Genomic DNA, 16,199 nt, shown 5'->3' on the forward strand with positions numbered 1-16,199 from the left:
CTTTGTAAAAACTGCAAAACATCCTTTACCTTTTATCTTGCTCTTTTTGATTCATTTTTAAGTTGAATCAGGCCGTCCCTCTCTTGTGTACCAAATCTTTTAGCTCTCCTCCTTTAAAACATTTTTTTGCTGGTGTGCTTTCTTTGCAAACTTTTCCCTTTTTGTTTCAGTGAGTCTGAAAGCTGCGAGGAAGAACCAGAACCAGACCCAGCCAGTCGATTTTGGGATGAACTTTCTCATGTCGGCCTTCCACAAGATTTTAAAGTCCAGTCTCTGTTTGAGTCAGGTAAAAACAGATTTCATTTTTCTCTCCTTTTTTCCCCAACATCATCTCTTAATACTCTATGTTGAAGTGATTCTGACTCTGTCTTTGGCGCTGACTAAAATTTCAGGGCAATGCTGGGCACATCAGAGTTGTGCCTTGTGGTCTGAAGGTGTTTGTGAGGGCGAGGGACAATCTCTGCTTAATGTGGACAGAGCCATTGACTCAGGGAGCACAAAGGTAAGTCAGGAAAGAACATCCATAGACTAATGGGTGTTAACACCATCTTAATGTGTTGAGGCAGCAGGGAGGGTCTGCTTCAGTGAGGCACAGCAAAGCTGAAGGATCAGACTGGCTGGTAAAGGTCGGCCCGACAGCGTGGATCTCTCAACTGTGAAATGGAAAAGGTCATGCCACTCAACAAGGCTGAGCTCTCATGGCAGCTTAGCTCGTAGCATTAGCAGTGGCACACCTAACAGCACTCAATTTGCATGTGCAAAGTCTTCCACTCAATCTCAAGAGCGGTTGTGTAAACACTTGTGAACTTGGATTTGTAATAACGTGTATGATCTAAATTTACCCTTTGAAAGTGTCTAGTCTTAAAAGTCTGCAGCTCAGGTTAGGAAGGTTATTCAAGTGCTTGGGATTAAATAATGTATGTTTCGGTCTGCCACTTTTTTTTTGACCGTTTTGTTGTTTTTGCTATTTACATTATTCTGTAAAATTAAATAAAAATGTCACTGAAAGGCGCATTATAAACTTTAATTTGAACTATGTAGGAGTGGTGACCTTACTCATACTTTTTATTTATGACATCCCTGATAATCACCTCTTTAATCATGAACTCTGTGGTCAGTTTCATTAATAGATCAGATGTTTATGCAGCTTTAAAAATTGCATTTACATTTTTGTTCCTCTTTGACCTATATGGTGCAGGTAGAACTTTTCTTCTTGGTCACACTTTGCAAGGCTGCTTAGCCCAAGAGTCCTTTTTGCTTCATGGTATAGTTGAATCAACTCTTGAGCATGAACATATTATACATATACAGTATTTTAAGTACTCTGTATTGTATGTTGTTAATTGAACCACATAGCCAGGTAATGATTTGCATGTATGTCTGCAAAATCAAACAAGGCTTTAGACCAGCAACATTTTTGTGGTCTAAAACCACAAAAAAGTTGAGCCCTTTATAATTTCTGGTTTGGAGTGTGATTGTCATGGGCTAAAACAGGTGCCTTGATCCTGAACTGAGAAACTAGAGGACAGTAAATTAAAAAGGTCTAAACATAAGAGAAACTCATCCTTGCTTATTTGTTTTGAGGACCAAGCCATTTTTGACACATTGGGATCTCTCTCTCTCTCTCTGTCTCTCTGTGTGTCTCTCTCTGCAGCACTGTGCATACTGTAAGCGCCTTGGAGCATCCATTAAGTGCTGTGCTGAAGGATGTGCTCAACATTACCATTACCCCTGTGCAGGGGCAGCTGGGACATTTCAGGATATCAGGAGTCTCTCGCTCCTCTGCCCAGAACACATTGAATTGGCCATTCACAAATGTAAGTTTGACTCCAGTGCTGTCACTTTTTTTTATCCAAAATGTATTTATCTGTTATAATTTGGGGTGGAGGAGGGGGTTCAAACCAAATATCTTTGATCTGTAATTTTTGTCATTTAATATTTGTTTTTTGCACATTTTTAAAAAATGGAAGCCTGATTGGGTACAGTACACAAATGAAATGTACAGTTGAGTTTTTAATACTCAATAAGACACCCACTTTGCCTCACTCTGTGCCTATTTCTTTAATTTCCTTTCCCATAGTTGTAGATGATGTAAATTGCGCACTCTGCGATAGCCCGGGGGACCTACTGGACCAGCTCTTCTGCACCAGCTGTGGTCAGCATTACCATGGAATTTGCCTGGACATGGCCGTGACCCCTCTTAGAAGGGCAGGTTGGCAGTGCCCCGAGTGCAAGGTCTGCCAGACATGCAAGTAAGTCAACCTTCAAACCCCCCCCAAATTATGCATCGTGAATGTTTTCGTCCTTTCTATTCTCGTTTCTCTCGTCTAATTTTCTCTTAAGCTACCAGGCATGATTACCGTGACTGGTTTGTATACTTCTGAGGACTTAACTGAATGTTGTACCCTGAAGCACAGTTTTATAACCTCTGAACCCATTAAAGCAGGACAGAGGATGTGTTGGCAATACGGTCTGTTAGCTTCAGGTGAACATAGTCCATTGAGCTTCCAGTTTCTTGCTACACAGAAACTCCGGCACTGCATAGTGTATTTTTTTCGAGCATGGTATTTTGTTAGATTGAGTTGGGTTTTATGATTATGCTGTCACAAACTAATTTATGGGATGGGAATTGAGACTAGTTTTTAAATTGAAAGATACGACACAAATGCGAAACATGACTTGTATTGCAGTGACATCAATATTGAATCTTGCCTTTTATTTATAGGCCATAAACATATAGTGCTTCAGTGTTGGCCAGGGAAAAAAAACACATTTGCGTGTTTACAGTTAAGCTCTCGTTTTTTTCCCAACTGATTCCTCAGTATTACTCATTTCCAAACCTGCAATTAAAGAAGCAGCACCCACACATCATGACGCACAGCTACATGCCCTGAGCTACTGTATATCAGCTAGACTAATATTTAAGCATACTAACATCTCTGCAGGAGCAAACATTACCCATGGTACCCAAATTTCCATTTAGTCTGCTTATAAAAAAAGTAATAAAAAATAAAAATCAAAGGCGCAAAATCTCCTAACTTAGATGTGTTTACTAATCAAAATTAAAAATACTTCTTGTAATAGAACAGCAGAGGGATAGATTAGTTCATTGTTCAATTGTAAAACTACTGTTAAAGGGCAAAATTATTAACTTATCCAGAGCAAAGAAATGAAGAAAATACTCACATTTAAGAAGCTTAAACAATCAGAAATCTTGTTTTTAATCATGAAAAAAGCTTCAAACCGATTAATCGATTCTCCAAATAGTTGTCGATTAATTTAGTAATCGATTAATTGTTTCAGCTCTAATAACCCAACCATGACAACTGTAAATTGCATAATACATTTACATGTACAATTAATGTGTAGATAGTCAATGTGCAACGTCTTCTGTTTTCTGTTTTTTTGTTCAACCCTATTCTTTCTGCAGGAATCCAGGAGAGGACACGAAAATGCTGGTGTGTGACATGTGTGACAAAGGCTACCATACATTTTGTCTGCAACCTGCTATAGACTCTCTTCCCACCAATGGATGGAGGTGCAAGGTAGGAAGCTACTCATGTGAGATGCTCAGAACCTGCCTGACGCAGATATAATTTTGTATCTGTGTTGATTTCCAATATGCAATGATATGAAACATGATGCAGGGATTTTTGATGTAATCTAAATATGTATACATGAATCTATGCTCTTTAACCAAATGTACCCACTAGCTAATTTTCGTTCTTAGTCATTGGGGATGCAAAAATAACCGTGTCACATTATGATCATAGACAGTTATGTTCAGTCTTCTGTCTGCCCTGATTACCACCTGTGTAAATGTCATTTCGCTGGTTTAAATGTGTTCTTCCTGTGGTTAAGAAACAATTCACACTGGCTCATCTTTTAGCCTCAGCGCTAAGATGTGTGTACATGTGTGTGCATGTTAATCACCCACATCCCTTGGTTCAGTCCCACTTTTCATACCCCAGCAGTGTAAATGGCGTGCTTGTGAATCATGCAGCTGGCTAACCCACCACACAATTTTCTGCGGTGGTCAGAGGAAGCTGCTGCAGTAGAAGCGAGGCAGCAGGTGACAAAGGGCCTTTGCTTCTTTGACTCGGTGCAGGAGGAGTCTTTGCTGTTGTTTCTGCTGAGAACCAACCTTCAACCTCTTTCTGAAATTGAGATTAGTGAAACCATCTGTCACTGTTCCGATTTCAAAGCACTTTCATCTATATGTTGTTCACCTTGTATAGGCTTCAGAAAGTAGCGTATTGCTGACAGAAATTGGCAGTGAACTTCTAGTGGACAATTTAAAAATAATCATCACTATGAAAACCTCATCAATATTATGTAAGGTCAAACATGATTAACTCACCCAATTAGAGATATCCACTAACCTCTGCACTTCACAGCAGTGTGACTGTTTCAGCATTGAGATCAAATTTAACCTTAAGTAGCCCTGCTTTAAAAGCAAAAACCTATTACCTAAATGTTTCATATGTAAACAATGTCAATAAAAGCTTTATGATATATTTTGTGTCCGAACACTTTTGACTTACCAGTAGCCTCTTTGTTTCCATTCCCAGTATGTGCAAAACACTAAGAACCAAGTGCCATTTCAAATGAACAGTGGCACTTAAGAGGCATGCTGTGGAGACAAATGCCAAATTACAGCAGATTTTACCCAAAGCAGCACTGATTGCTGGCACTCGCTATTAGTGTGGATATACTGTCAAAAATGCTGGCTGCCATTTATTTCCTTGTGCCACTCTGTGGTCCTGTTACTCGCAACACTGTGCTCAGGGAAGCTGTTCACAGACTTTTGAGAAGCTGTTGGATGTATTCAAGTTGCTTAAATCCCCCAGAAAATCAAATTGGGATGGCTAAAGGAGCAGAAAGACAAAAACTGACATATTTTAATATTTTAAACTGACACTTTAAAACTAAGCAAGTTGCCCCTAGTAAAAAAATATCATATACATATGATATTTTTTTACTAGGGGCAACTTGCTTAGTTTTAAAGTGATGACCATTTGTAGCTTTGTAACACCCTCTTCCAGTGTTACCCGTTTCACATTCACCCAGGGATGAGCATTACATACAGCAATATATTGATATGGCGATCGAGTGATAAAGAGTCTTTATTCAGAATGTCAAACTTCAACGTCACTGTGATCACGGTCATTATTCAATATATTTTTTTAGAAACAGAAGTGCAGATTATGACCGTATTTCGTACAATTTTACTGACTGTAATTCTGAAGTGGTGTTATTCAGCCTTGCCTCAAATTTAGTTGCAAAGATTCATGATCTGAATCATACCAAAACTTGCTGTGGGCCTGGACAGGTTTCATGCTTTGGTTTCCCATTAAGTGACTCAGGTGCCAAAACTGTATTGCAGCAACACTGTTATTTATACTACATTGGGTGTGAAAGACTCTGAATGACATCGTAGTGAGAATGCCTTCTTTGCTCCTCAGAGCTGCAGAGTTTGCCTCCAATGTGGAACACGAACCAGCGGGCAATGGCACCACACCAGCCTGCTGTGTGAGAACTGCGTCCAAAACCAGGACCCCGCTCTGAGTTGTCCTACGTGTACTTGCATCCTGGACCCTGAACATCATAAAGATTTACTATTCTGCCACACTTGTAAAAGGTAATACACATTTATTAAGAAACACAATAGCCAGTGATTAATTCAATGTTTTACTCCTGTTGTAAATTGGTGTTCTGTAATAAGAAGTGATGCGTGGGTCTGGGATTTTTATGACCTGCACCCACCCACGTGACTCGTATGAAAGCCTGGCCACGGGTGCTGGAAAAGGTTAACGAAATAGAAAAAATAAACAGACAATCCATTGCAAACTATGTTTTTTTAATTGTGTGAGGAAAAAAACCTTGATCACAAACAAATGTAGTAACCTCAAACAAAAAACTTACAAACTACATTTATGTCTTTACATTGTGTTGTTTGGCTAAACTGGGATAAAAAAAGAAAAGAAAGGGAAAAAAATTATTCAGTCTACAGTTCCAGGATTTAGCTTGTTTCTATATGTGATTTCAGCTTAGCTGAATGTGTGCTCGCTTGAGGTGCTGGTAGCTGGAAATACACAACACTGCTCTGGCCAGCATGAGAGGAGAGTATATAGAGCAGTGATCCTTCCAGAAGGACTTTTTAGCAGTAGTGGTGCATCTAAACAAAAGCGTTGGATTACTTCTTTAAGAAAAATAAAATATCGGTGAAGTCTTTGAAGTGAGGCACTCACTCAAACCTACTATAATTAAAGTCCACCTGAACCTGCCATATCTGGGTTGACCCAAGTGTCACTATTAGTCACATAAGAAAAAACACAGAAATTAATGTGACAATTTGTCAAACATGTCCTCAAATTCCTTTACACTCCTTTCAGATGGCTACACCTTGAGTGTGAGCGTCAAAACTCAGGCCAAGCAGAAATCCACCCCAGAGAGGACTATGTCTGTTCCAGCTGCAAGTCCCCTGCTGCAGAGCAGGCACTACAGGCAGAAGATATGGATACTGGCCCAGAGCTCAGCCCCCAGCCTGTCTCCATGCACACAGACTCTGAGTCCAGCCTACAGCTGGCTCAAAAGCACACGGACCTAGAACCTGGCACCCAGCAGCCTCCTGAAATGCACAATGACCCCGAACCGGAATTACTTGCTGTTCCATTGCACTCAGATCCAGAGCCTGCTCAGGCTACTGTCCAGGAGGAGAAGCTGGCCACATCAGCCCAGATGCCTGGTAAGTCTTTGTCCCAAAAAGGTTGGCTCATTCACAGGAAGACACCTGCCCTGACCTTCTTCCCCTTTCCTTTTTTATTTGCACATAACCCACCTGGAGGTCTAATCTGTTTTATTTGCATATTTATCATGTCTTAACAGTAAGACAGTAAGTGAAGACACATAATTAAAGTTAATTTCTAGTAGGGCTAGGCGATATACCGGTAGTAAGAGTTATACAGGTGTATTATATATTATTTTTATGTCGCCTTGCGAACGGTATTTAATAAAGCTTCTCTCTGAGCCTACAAGCCTAGTTCAGCTGCTTACGCCCCTTACATGTACGTTCTATGTAGTGTTCTCCCACCCACGCTATGCATCACAACAGACATTTGAATGAAAACGTGGCGGACACGGTGCAGAGTGAGCAGTTGGTGGCTAAGAAAAAGAATAATGGTGCTATTTTCCTATAAATAAAATGTGTACTTTTACTCCAGCACCAGCTGTTAGTCGCTCAGTTGTTAGGCGCAGATTTCGGCTCCAAGTGGACCTAAAACACATCAGACGTGTTTACCGTGTCCGACACGAGGCTCTGGTCTCCGGGTTTCTGGTCTCCTGTCTCCGGGTTTCTGTTGTACACTCCGGATGCCGGGTTTCAGCTATCAGCTGTTTCAGGTCTCAGCCGTCAGCTGAGTGGTTAACCTTTTGTTCAAAATATCGCCATTCGAACAAAAAATATCGCAATATCAGTTTTGGTCCATATCGCATAACCAGCCCTAATTTCTAGGAATGTCTGTTTTTTCCATTCAGAGCCTTTTTTCACTTTAATTCAGAAGATTTAGACTTATTGTTATCGGTTTTTGAGTTGATATTTGCTATAGTATAAGATAATGGGACCCGTAGCTTTTAGTAAAACCACTGTCACCATAGTAAATGGCATCCTCCACGAGATCCATCCTTTTTTTCCTCTGGTTGCAGTGTTTATGATGAGTTGTGGTATAAAAACTTTTTTTCTTGTACTTTGAGCTGCACGATGCTGCTATTTGCTGCCCTGAAGTGGAGTTAAATATTGTAGAAGTGAGCTGTGAGCTGCACATGTTGGTGGTAGCTAGGCTACCCACGCTTGTCTAGACAGCAGACTCCAGTGGCAGGAGAAATTGAGTTGGGTTAGCATGGTGGTTATGATATCCGATCCCCCATCTACAAACCTGCCTTTGAGCTGCGTTGCTCATCCATGACTGCTCACACAGCTAGCTTGCTTGCTTGCTTGCTTGTTTGTCCTAGGCACCATACGCATGTGCTCTCATTTGACATTTTTTTCTTGTGGTTTTAGATGGCTGCATTATTAGAAGTAGCTTACAAGCCAATGTGATCTGATCATGTTTTTGATTTAAAATATAAAATAACCAAAAATGAGATTCTGTCAGATCTGCCCCTGATGGATCATTGGTCATTGTAGGTTGTAGCCTTTTGAAATACATTGTCAAAATACACACTGGAACAGTAAAATATCATTTGATCATGATCACATTTGACATCAACACATCAAAAAAGACACAACAAAAATGTACCATTCCCACACATCATGTGTTCACACCATTGAAACCCGTTGGAATCTTTACTATACCCATCCACTGTGCTGTTAATCTTAAAACCACAGTTTTAAAGTAATTGTGAATTAAAATGTGAAAATTACAGCTTTCAGCTTGGAGACTGCTAGCTTTTATGGCCATATGTCTTCAAATTTGCATTTTTTGTAAAATTAAAGCTCCAGGCAAAGGCAGCAGTGTGACCTGCAGGGAATGAATCCACATCAGCAACAGGGGGGGTCATACAGGGGGGGTCATGTATGGGTCATACATTTACAACAAGCCCGAGCTTCTCATTAGCTGCCCTCAGACTACTTGATGCCAATTTGATTGTGACTGTGAGGTTGGACAGTACAGTGGCTGAGGAAGATGTAGGAATTTCATATGCACCTAATCTATCACTAAAGTTATTATCAAGGCAATGCAGAACAAAATTATTGTACATAATTACCTCATGTTGTGCAGGCTTGAATCTGCGTTAATCAGACCAAGCATTTATCTAAACCATCATTTTATTATCACTGTCGGAAATATAGGAAGCATGGTGTTAATATGAATGAGAACGTGTGTTCAGCTTGGTCAGTAGTTGAAGGCCTCCAGCCCATGGTTGGAAGCCCATCTCCTAATTGACTTTCTGGCATCAGCACCGGATGAGCACCTGCAAGCTGCACAGTCATGAGCCTAGAGCACACAGACCCGGGGATGTTGGTTGTCATGGTTACTCCCTTCCCTGGCAGAGATGCTTAGCAGGTGCATGTGTGTGTCAGGATCACTGTGACATGGGAACTTGTAGATTGAAATGGTGGGTGCCTCGTTAATACTGGGCTATCTGTACTGTCTGGCAGAATATTGGCTCCAAGTGTGGATGCCTGATAGCCAGGAATGACTAGTTCTATTCATACCAGACTAGTCAAATGCAGTGATGTCTATAACACAAAACCAAATAAAGAGAGGGGTTATGAGATAAAAACAGAGAGTGAGCCGGAGTCAATAGATTAATACCAAATGCCCCATGTCTCTTTGCAAAATAATAACTGCTTTTAACTTGAAAGCCACCTCTACTAGTAATGCTACTAGTAAAAAGGCAGCTTTCATTTCAAAGCTCATGCAATGCTTCATTAAGTTTAAGTATTAAAAATTAATGTTACACACCTATATAGGATCTAATCTTTTTCCTTGCACTGATCAAAAAAAATCCATAAAAATTCATCTATCTATTTATTGGCTCGAGAGATAACTGGTGATCTGCAACAAATGGTTTTATGAGTTAAATCAGATGATTTGGCTTTCACAGAAAAAAATGCTCAGCAGTTTTATTACAGAGGACATTAACATTTTGTGATGTGAGGCACATCACATTAGCTGTAGTGAATTTAGAGCTAAAATGATGAGTCGATGAATCAATTAGTGGATGAGCTTTAAAGAATCTACTGCGTTTATAACTAATCTTTGTTTTTATTCACTTCAAGTAGAAAGATTTGTAATGCCAATCAAATCAGATGATTTCCTGCTTCTCTCTTCCACTAAGAAAGGCTAAACTAATATTTTCAGGCATTGGGGCAAAGAAATCAAAACATTTGGAGATGTTATATTCAGATATGTGTTAACATACAATTTCCCTTTTTTGTATTTTCATGCAACAGCAATGAAAATCTGCCTATTAATAAACAAAAAGAATATGCTCTTCTTTTAACAATTTATTTTGAAGAGTTGAATACTAGTTATCCAAACCGGACATTTTTGTATGGTCCAATTTCTTTATTTCCTCACCTTTTTTTAAAAAAAAGTTTCTTTACTATATTTTGATATTTACTGTAATATATTTATATATATTTTTTATCTCTTTCAGAAGTCTCAGTGGTAGCAGACGTTGAAAGGCAGGTGACTGAACCATCCGTCAACAAAGTCCTCACAGAATTCAAACCAGGTTTGTAGCCACAACTTCTTTATTTAGACTTAAACGACACTGTCTCTTTGATTTGCATTGATTAAACAATTATTACTATTGTAGAATTGACGTTAAATATAATGCTCACAGTTTATTGACATGGTTGAAATACTGTGCAGATATTGTATGGTCTCTGTACATGCTGCACTAATACCATATTTTCACACTGAGTTGATGTTCTTTCATTTTGGTGCCAGATCTTGGTGGCATCTGTTCATGTGGATAGACATTTGCCAAATATTTCTTTTACATTAATGACACCATTTAGTGATGCAGATTATTTGAAATTCATTAGGTGAACATTATATATGTTTAATCTTTTCCATTTTCTAATCATGGCACTGATGTAATAAAAAAAAAATCCACATTTCCTCTTGTGTATTTTCACTAACAGAAACAAAACCAGCAGCAAGAACCCAGCTGACACCTACAGAGAGTCCTGCATCTTCAACAACACCCTGGCAGGAGCTGGAGACTTTTCCAGCCCAGGTCTCTGCAGAGGCACTACAGTCGCAGGACACCACATTAAAAATCAAACCAGCAATCACGGAGGTCTGCTCTGAACAGGGTATGGCTAACCCCAGCACAAAGGATTTTAAGGCCATCATCTCAGCCACCAAAGAACCAAGTACTGCACCAGTACCTTTCATGGACCAACCAGTGGAAGTCTCATTACTCCAGCCTCCAATTGTGGATGTTGTCAGGACTTCTTTTCTGGAAACTGCTCCAGAAGACCTTGAGGAGATGAAGGATGGTATTTTTCACAGGAACCTGGCAGAGACTGTTAACCCTTCAGCTTCTAGTACATCTGAAGAGATGGACACTACACTGGAGAACACACCTAATCTGTCATTTCCCAGCCTGTTTTCGGAGGAGCGACCCCTCAAGACGTCAGTGGAAAGGCTGGTTGAAATGGTTTCCGCTTCCTCCTCCCACTCCTCATCTCTTCTACGCGGGACATGTCCCAGAGAACTTCCACAGATCCAGATCCTACCTTCACTGGGTGACCACAGCAGTATCACACCCACCACCACTCTCATACCACTCACCCCAAAGATTGGAATGGGAAAGCCAGCTATCACCAAGAGGAAGTTTTCTCCTGGGAGGCCAAGAGTGAAACAGGTAGGAACCTGAATATCATGTTACAAAGGGACCAGTAATGCGTTTTGTCACTGTCTCACTGGTCTGTTTTTCTCTCCCTGACCAAATATCACTGCACCTGATATCGCTGAATTGTTGTCAATAATCAGTGCATTCATTGTGTCTCATGGGCTCTGCTCTATGAAGAGGAATGTTCTCAGTGCCGCTGTGTTGGTTGAAACAGCTTCTGCAGTTCAGGATATCTTTTCATTTTTTTTATTCAGTCAAGTTGTGCTCTGCAGCACTATATTCTAACACAGCAGGAGAACTGTTTGGCAAATGATGCTCTCTCATCCCCCTCCGCTTTCCTCAATTTGTGCACCACATGACTAGTTAGTCACAGTTTTCATACTGAACTCAGCTGAGATATTAATTATCTCTGAAAGACTTTTGTCATGTTTATGGCTGCAACACATGTTGTCGACAGTCCCTCAACATGTTCAACCTCGGCAGCATTTTCATCACTGTGTTCACCTCATGTCCTTGTTAAAACATGCCACTTGATTGTTCACATCACATTACAGTGATCATTGCCATATTCTACTTATCTCCATATTACAACAGCAGTGGGTCACATGTAGCTATGAAATTAAATATTGGTGTCTCAAAAACAAGTTAATTACAATCAACTATCACTGATGGTAAATGTCGAATCACACCCATGGCAATAATATATTATGAATGATGCTGGTGAGGGTTTTTTTTTTTTTTTAAATCATTAAGTTAACATTTTATGGCTCAACTCGAGGCCTAAGGACATTTTTTTCAACAAATTCAAATGTTTCCCCTCCTGTCCAGCATGCTTTTGTCTAATGTGTTCATGTGCTGCCATGCTGATGCAATCCCGCTGTTTAGTCAACATGCTAGCCACACACACTTGACATGGTGAGAGGTTACATGACCTCTTTTTCTGCAGTATGGTTCTGTGATGCCCTGTCAGATTCCCCTGTGTTAAATGCAACTAACACAATTGTGCTCTCAATTTTTTCTTTACAATGACTCTTTTACCAACATGCCTGTCTGACTTGTAAGCATGAAAAGCCTAATGATTAAGTTTAATACAGAATGTAATAACCGGATTCTCAGACCAAAAGGCTGCATATGTGGGTGTGTATTGGATTGTTCCCAAAAAGCTACAGTAGACGCTCACTGCATCTGTCTAACATCTTTCTCCGTATGTTTTGTTTTTCGCTGGCTTTGTTTTTAAGTTGCTGCGTTTTGTCGCCCTCCTCTCTCCCTCCCTCTCTCTCACTCTCTCACCCACCCCCCTTACCTTAGGGTGCATGGAGCCCCCATAGCAGTGTGAGCTCCCCTTTGTCCTGGTCACCAGACCAGTCAGAGGGGTGGGACGTCCCAAAGACCAGGCAGTCCTCTGGCAGCCCCGGCTGGAGCATCAGAGTGGTAAATACTGTGGCTCACCAGAGATGGCAGGGCAGCAGCTGCCCTCTGTTAGCCCTCTGTTTACCCAAGTGACACACACTCCCCAAGTGCTCTTGAGTGTCACTCTATTTTAAAGTCCACAATAACAATAAGCCCTAGCATTTGTAAGAGGAGACTCAGAAAGCCATGGCTAAACTATCAACCTGAACATGAATAAAATTAAAGATTTGGCAGAGATGAAAATAAGTTGTTCTGACTTTGGAGTTTTCTCCAAACAATCCAACTGTAAGTTGTGTGGCAGTCACTACTTGTCTTTTGGTGTATTTCCACCGGCTCTACTCGTCTTGCCTCAGCATGGCGTGACACGGCACGATTAGGTTGCATCTCCGCTACAAAAAAGTACCTACTTAACATGGGCGGAGTCATCACTGCACAGCTGAGTGAAACGGCGGTGACTTCGTTTTATACACGACACACACACGAGTGACACCAGACTTCTGTAGTTGTGGGAGATTAACCCACATTTTTAGGATTGTTAAGTAGTTTTAACTTATCTACAATTCGGCACTGTTTGGCTGTCACTGTTCCGGAGTTCAGTCTCCTACTCCACAGACTGCAGCGGTCTGTGATGCCACTCGCGATCGCCGGTGCTGTGATCTACAGTTCGGCACTGTTCGGCTGTTGTATGTGGGAAGTCTCTTCCTGTGTCGGGACTCTGGCCAGTCAGTGGCCAGTAGTCTGACCAATCATCGCATAGCACCTACTTGGCATGCTTTGAACCTTGCCGGAGCAGGTACTAAAAATAGTACCTGGTACCAGGTACTATGCTAGTGGAGACTCTACTTAAACGGTGCCGTGGCGAGGCGAGTAGAGCCAGTGTAAATGCGCCATTTGTCTTCTGTTTTTTTTCCATTTCCGTTCCTCACACTTCAATATAGAAACTATTTCTAATTTGGAATATTTCCCCCTATTAAAATAAATTAAAAACTTCTTCAAAGACACACATTTTCAGCTTCTTACTAGTGTCACATATTTTACCATAGAAGTGTCATTCGAACTTTAAAATGCCATCTCAGTCAGGACATTGTTCAGCCCACAGTGGATGACGTCACATGCTAGAATGGAGAGAACTTTAACTCCAAGCCACAAATTTCACTCTTCATCCATCATGTTCTACCAGAACATAGACAAATTTGTCCAGTTTCATACGATGTGACTACCAAAATACAGTACCTTACACAATTTTAACTGTGACTCCCTGAGTGAAAGAAGTACCTCTGCTGGGCAAAAACACAGTCCCCATTTCTACAACTGCCATTTCCCAGCCATCTTTACAAAACTAATATCAGGATATTTGGCTAGGTCTTGTGACACTCACCGTTCAGCCACACAAAACTATGGTCTTGAAAACTTGAATTCATCATGTCAACTTCTCATTCATACCAAGTCAATGCAGCATACCAGGTCGGGCAGAGGGTAACAGTCCCTCAGTCCTCAGAAATTGGCTTCTCTAGCTTTAAATAATCATGTTTCCTCTTCATCAACCATGTCCCGCTTTGCTCTTTTCTCTTATTTGAACCTTTTTTGGTTTAATAATTTTACTTCTTACATTCGATTTTTACTTCTTTTCTTTTACTTGGTTTAATGTCTGTGGCAGTTTGTTGCCATGGTGACACTAAGCAAGGCTTGAGGAGGTTAATTTGTATACTGTTAGCTGGGGCCCAGTTATTGTTGTGCACCATTATTCAGTGTTTCTGATGGTGCAGTAAATGGGAGGAGCCCCAGGCTGGGATCCGAGCCAACTGTGGAAGGGATTAGATTTTGGGCTACTGGAAGTTTCTGTTAAACTAGTTCACGCCACAGTTTTCAGCCTGAATTTTCCATCACTGGCAAGTTTAGCTACTTGCCGATAAAAGCCCCCAACAATGGTGCTCATACAGATTCACCAGTCGCAATGTGTGAACTATTAAAAGACCTAACTTGCATAGGTGTTACTGACGGAAACGTATATCATGGACACGGACTACAAAAGTTCATCAGTCAACACTGAGACCAAAAACGAGCAAAATTAAATTGGCTCGATATTTCCTGTGTCACTTCTCGTGTGTGTTCTCTTAATGTATTATCAATTATTCATTGCAGCACTAGTTCAGATGTTGCAATTTTCTAATAAGTTGAGTTTATCTTTACTCCCTCTCTTCAAAGCTGTAGCAGTGCTAAAATACTTGTATGTATTAAGTCACTCACTTGGCACAAGAGCAAAAAAAAAGTTTGCAAACACAGCTTTCACCTTGCTTAGATTCTAGTGTTTTAGATGAGTAGTAGTTGCTGTCAGGCCTGACTGTTCCTTTTTGTTGTCCGTTTTTTGTTTTGCTTCCTGTATCACAGGGTCGAGGCTCAGGCTTCCCTGGGAGAAGGAGGCCCAGAGGGGCTGGTCTATCAGGTAGAGCTGGACGCGGCAGAGCCAGAGGCAAGAATGGAGTCCCGTGTCCCAGCATCAACCCGGGGGTATGAGTTGGATTACATGTTGACATCTTCTGCAATTATTGCACTATATGCAAATCAGCATTTGCTTTCCCTTCAGCTAACAATGCAGATAATATATAAATGTTAATGACAATTGTAGAGGCTGCCAGTTGTATTTTATGGTAAACATTGCATTCATCTTCTTGATAGAAACTTCAATAGTAATGTCACATTGCAACTAATTGGTCATATTAAAATTTAAATGTGGTAAAAAAAAAATATTCTGCTTGTGCCATCACACCATATTACATTTGTTAATTTTGTGTATTCTTCTCTGACATGCAGATCACCACAATAGAGACTCCATACCAAGTCAAGGAGGAAGAGGAGAATGCCATGCACAACACAGTGGTGATATTCTCCAGCAACGACAATTTCACTCTAAAACAGGTGACTTGGCCATATTTTCCTTTAATCTCCAAGAGTATGAGGCTGATGAATTTCATTTTAAATCCCGAGCCATGCCTTTCTCCTTGCTCTGTGATCACCTGAAATTAAATCTTTGGTTAAAGACCTTTCCTACTGGAGATAATTAATGCCTGTGGAGTTTTTCCGGCAGGAAATTGAGTGGATTATATAACCCAAGATCATAATCAACCTCAGTTCTTTTTTTCTTTTTTCTTTTTTCTTTTTTCAAGAAAATAAATAAATAGTGGAACTCGCAGCGACAGAAGAAATAACTCATGATGTGTTTCTTTGTTTTAGGACATGTGCGTGGTGTGTGGGAGTTTTGGCCTTGGTGCAGAAGGCCGTCTTTTGGCTTGTGCTCAGTGTGGCCAGTGCTATCATCCTTTCTGTGTTGGCATAAAGGTATAATTTCATACTGTGTTCACCACACACTGGGAATGCATGACGGAAATACCTAATCCATCTTTGACACATAGACCTAC

At 40.6% G+C, this 16,199-nt stretch overlaps 1 protein-coding gene across 8 annotated transcripts in view; it reads left to right on the forward strand.

Moving 5' to 3' along the window:
* LOC122778117 (histone-lysine N-methyltransferase 2C-like) overlaps positions 1–16,199 on the forward strand; it is a 62,745-nt gene that overhangs the window by 16,393 nt on the left and 30,153 nt on the right. For 7 of the 8 annotated variants that reach the window (XM_044039715.1, XM_044039722.1, XM_044039707.1 and 4 more), the window contains 13 exons: positions 171–286; positions 393–502; positions 1,655–1,817; positions 2,081–2,252; positions 3,431–3,545; positions 5,466–5,641; positions 6,396–6,748; positions 10,165–10,242; positions 10,658–11,385; positions 12,682–12,804; positions 15,172–15,291; positions 15,595–15,699; positions 16,015–16,119. In XM_044039715.1, the coding sequence (XP_043895650.1) occupies positions 171–286; positions 393–502; positions 1,655–1,817; positions 2,081–2,252; positions 3,431–3,545; positions 5,466–5,641; positions 6,396–6,748; positions 10,165–10,242; positions 10,658–11,385; positions 12,682–12,804; positions 15,172–15,291; positions 15,595–15,699; positions 16,015–16,119 (2,464 nt within the window). The remainder of the gene's footprint in view (positions 1–170; positions 287–392; positions 503–1,654; positions 1,818–2,080; positions 2,253–3,430; positions 3,546–5,465; positions 5,642–6,395; positions 6,749–10,164; positions 10,243–10,657; positions 11,386–12,681; positions 12,805–15,171; positions 15,292–15,594; positions 15,700–16,014; positions 16,120–16,199) is intronic. The other variant, XM_044039747.1, reaches the window with a different exon arrangement.

This window comes from Solea senegalensis, linkage group LG1, assembly GCF_019176455.1.
Source record: "Solea senegalensis isolate Sse05_10M linkage group LG1, IFAPA_SoseM_1, whole genome shotgun sequence".
Lineage (NCBI taxonomy): Eukaryota > Metazoa > Chordata > Actinopteri > Pleuronectiformes > Soleidae > Solea > Solea senegalensis.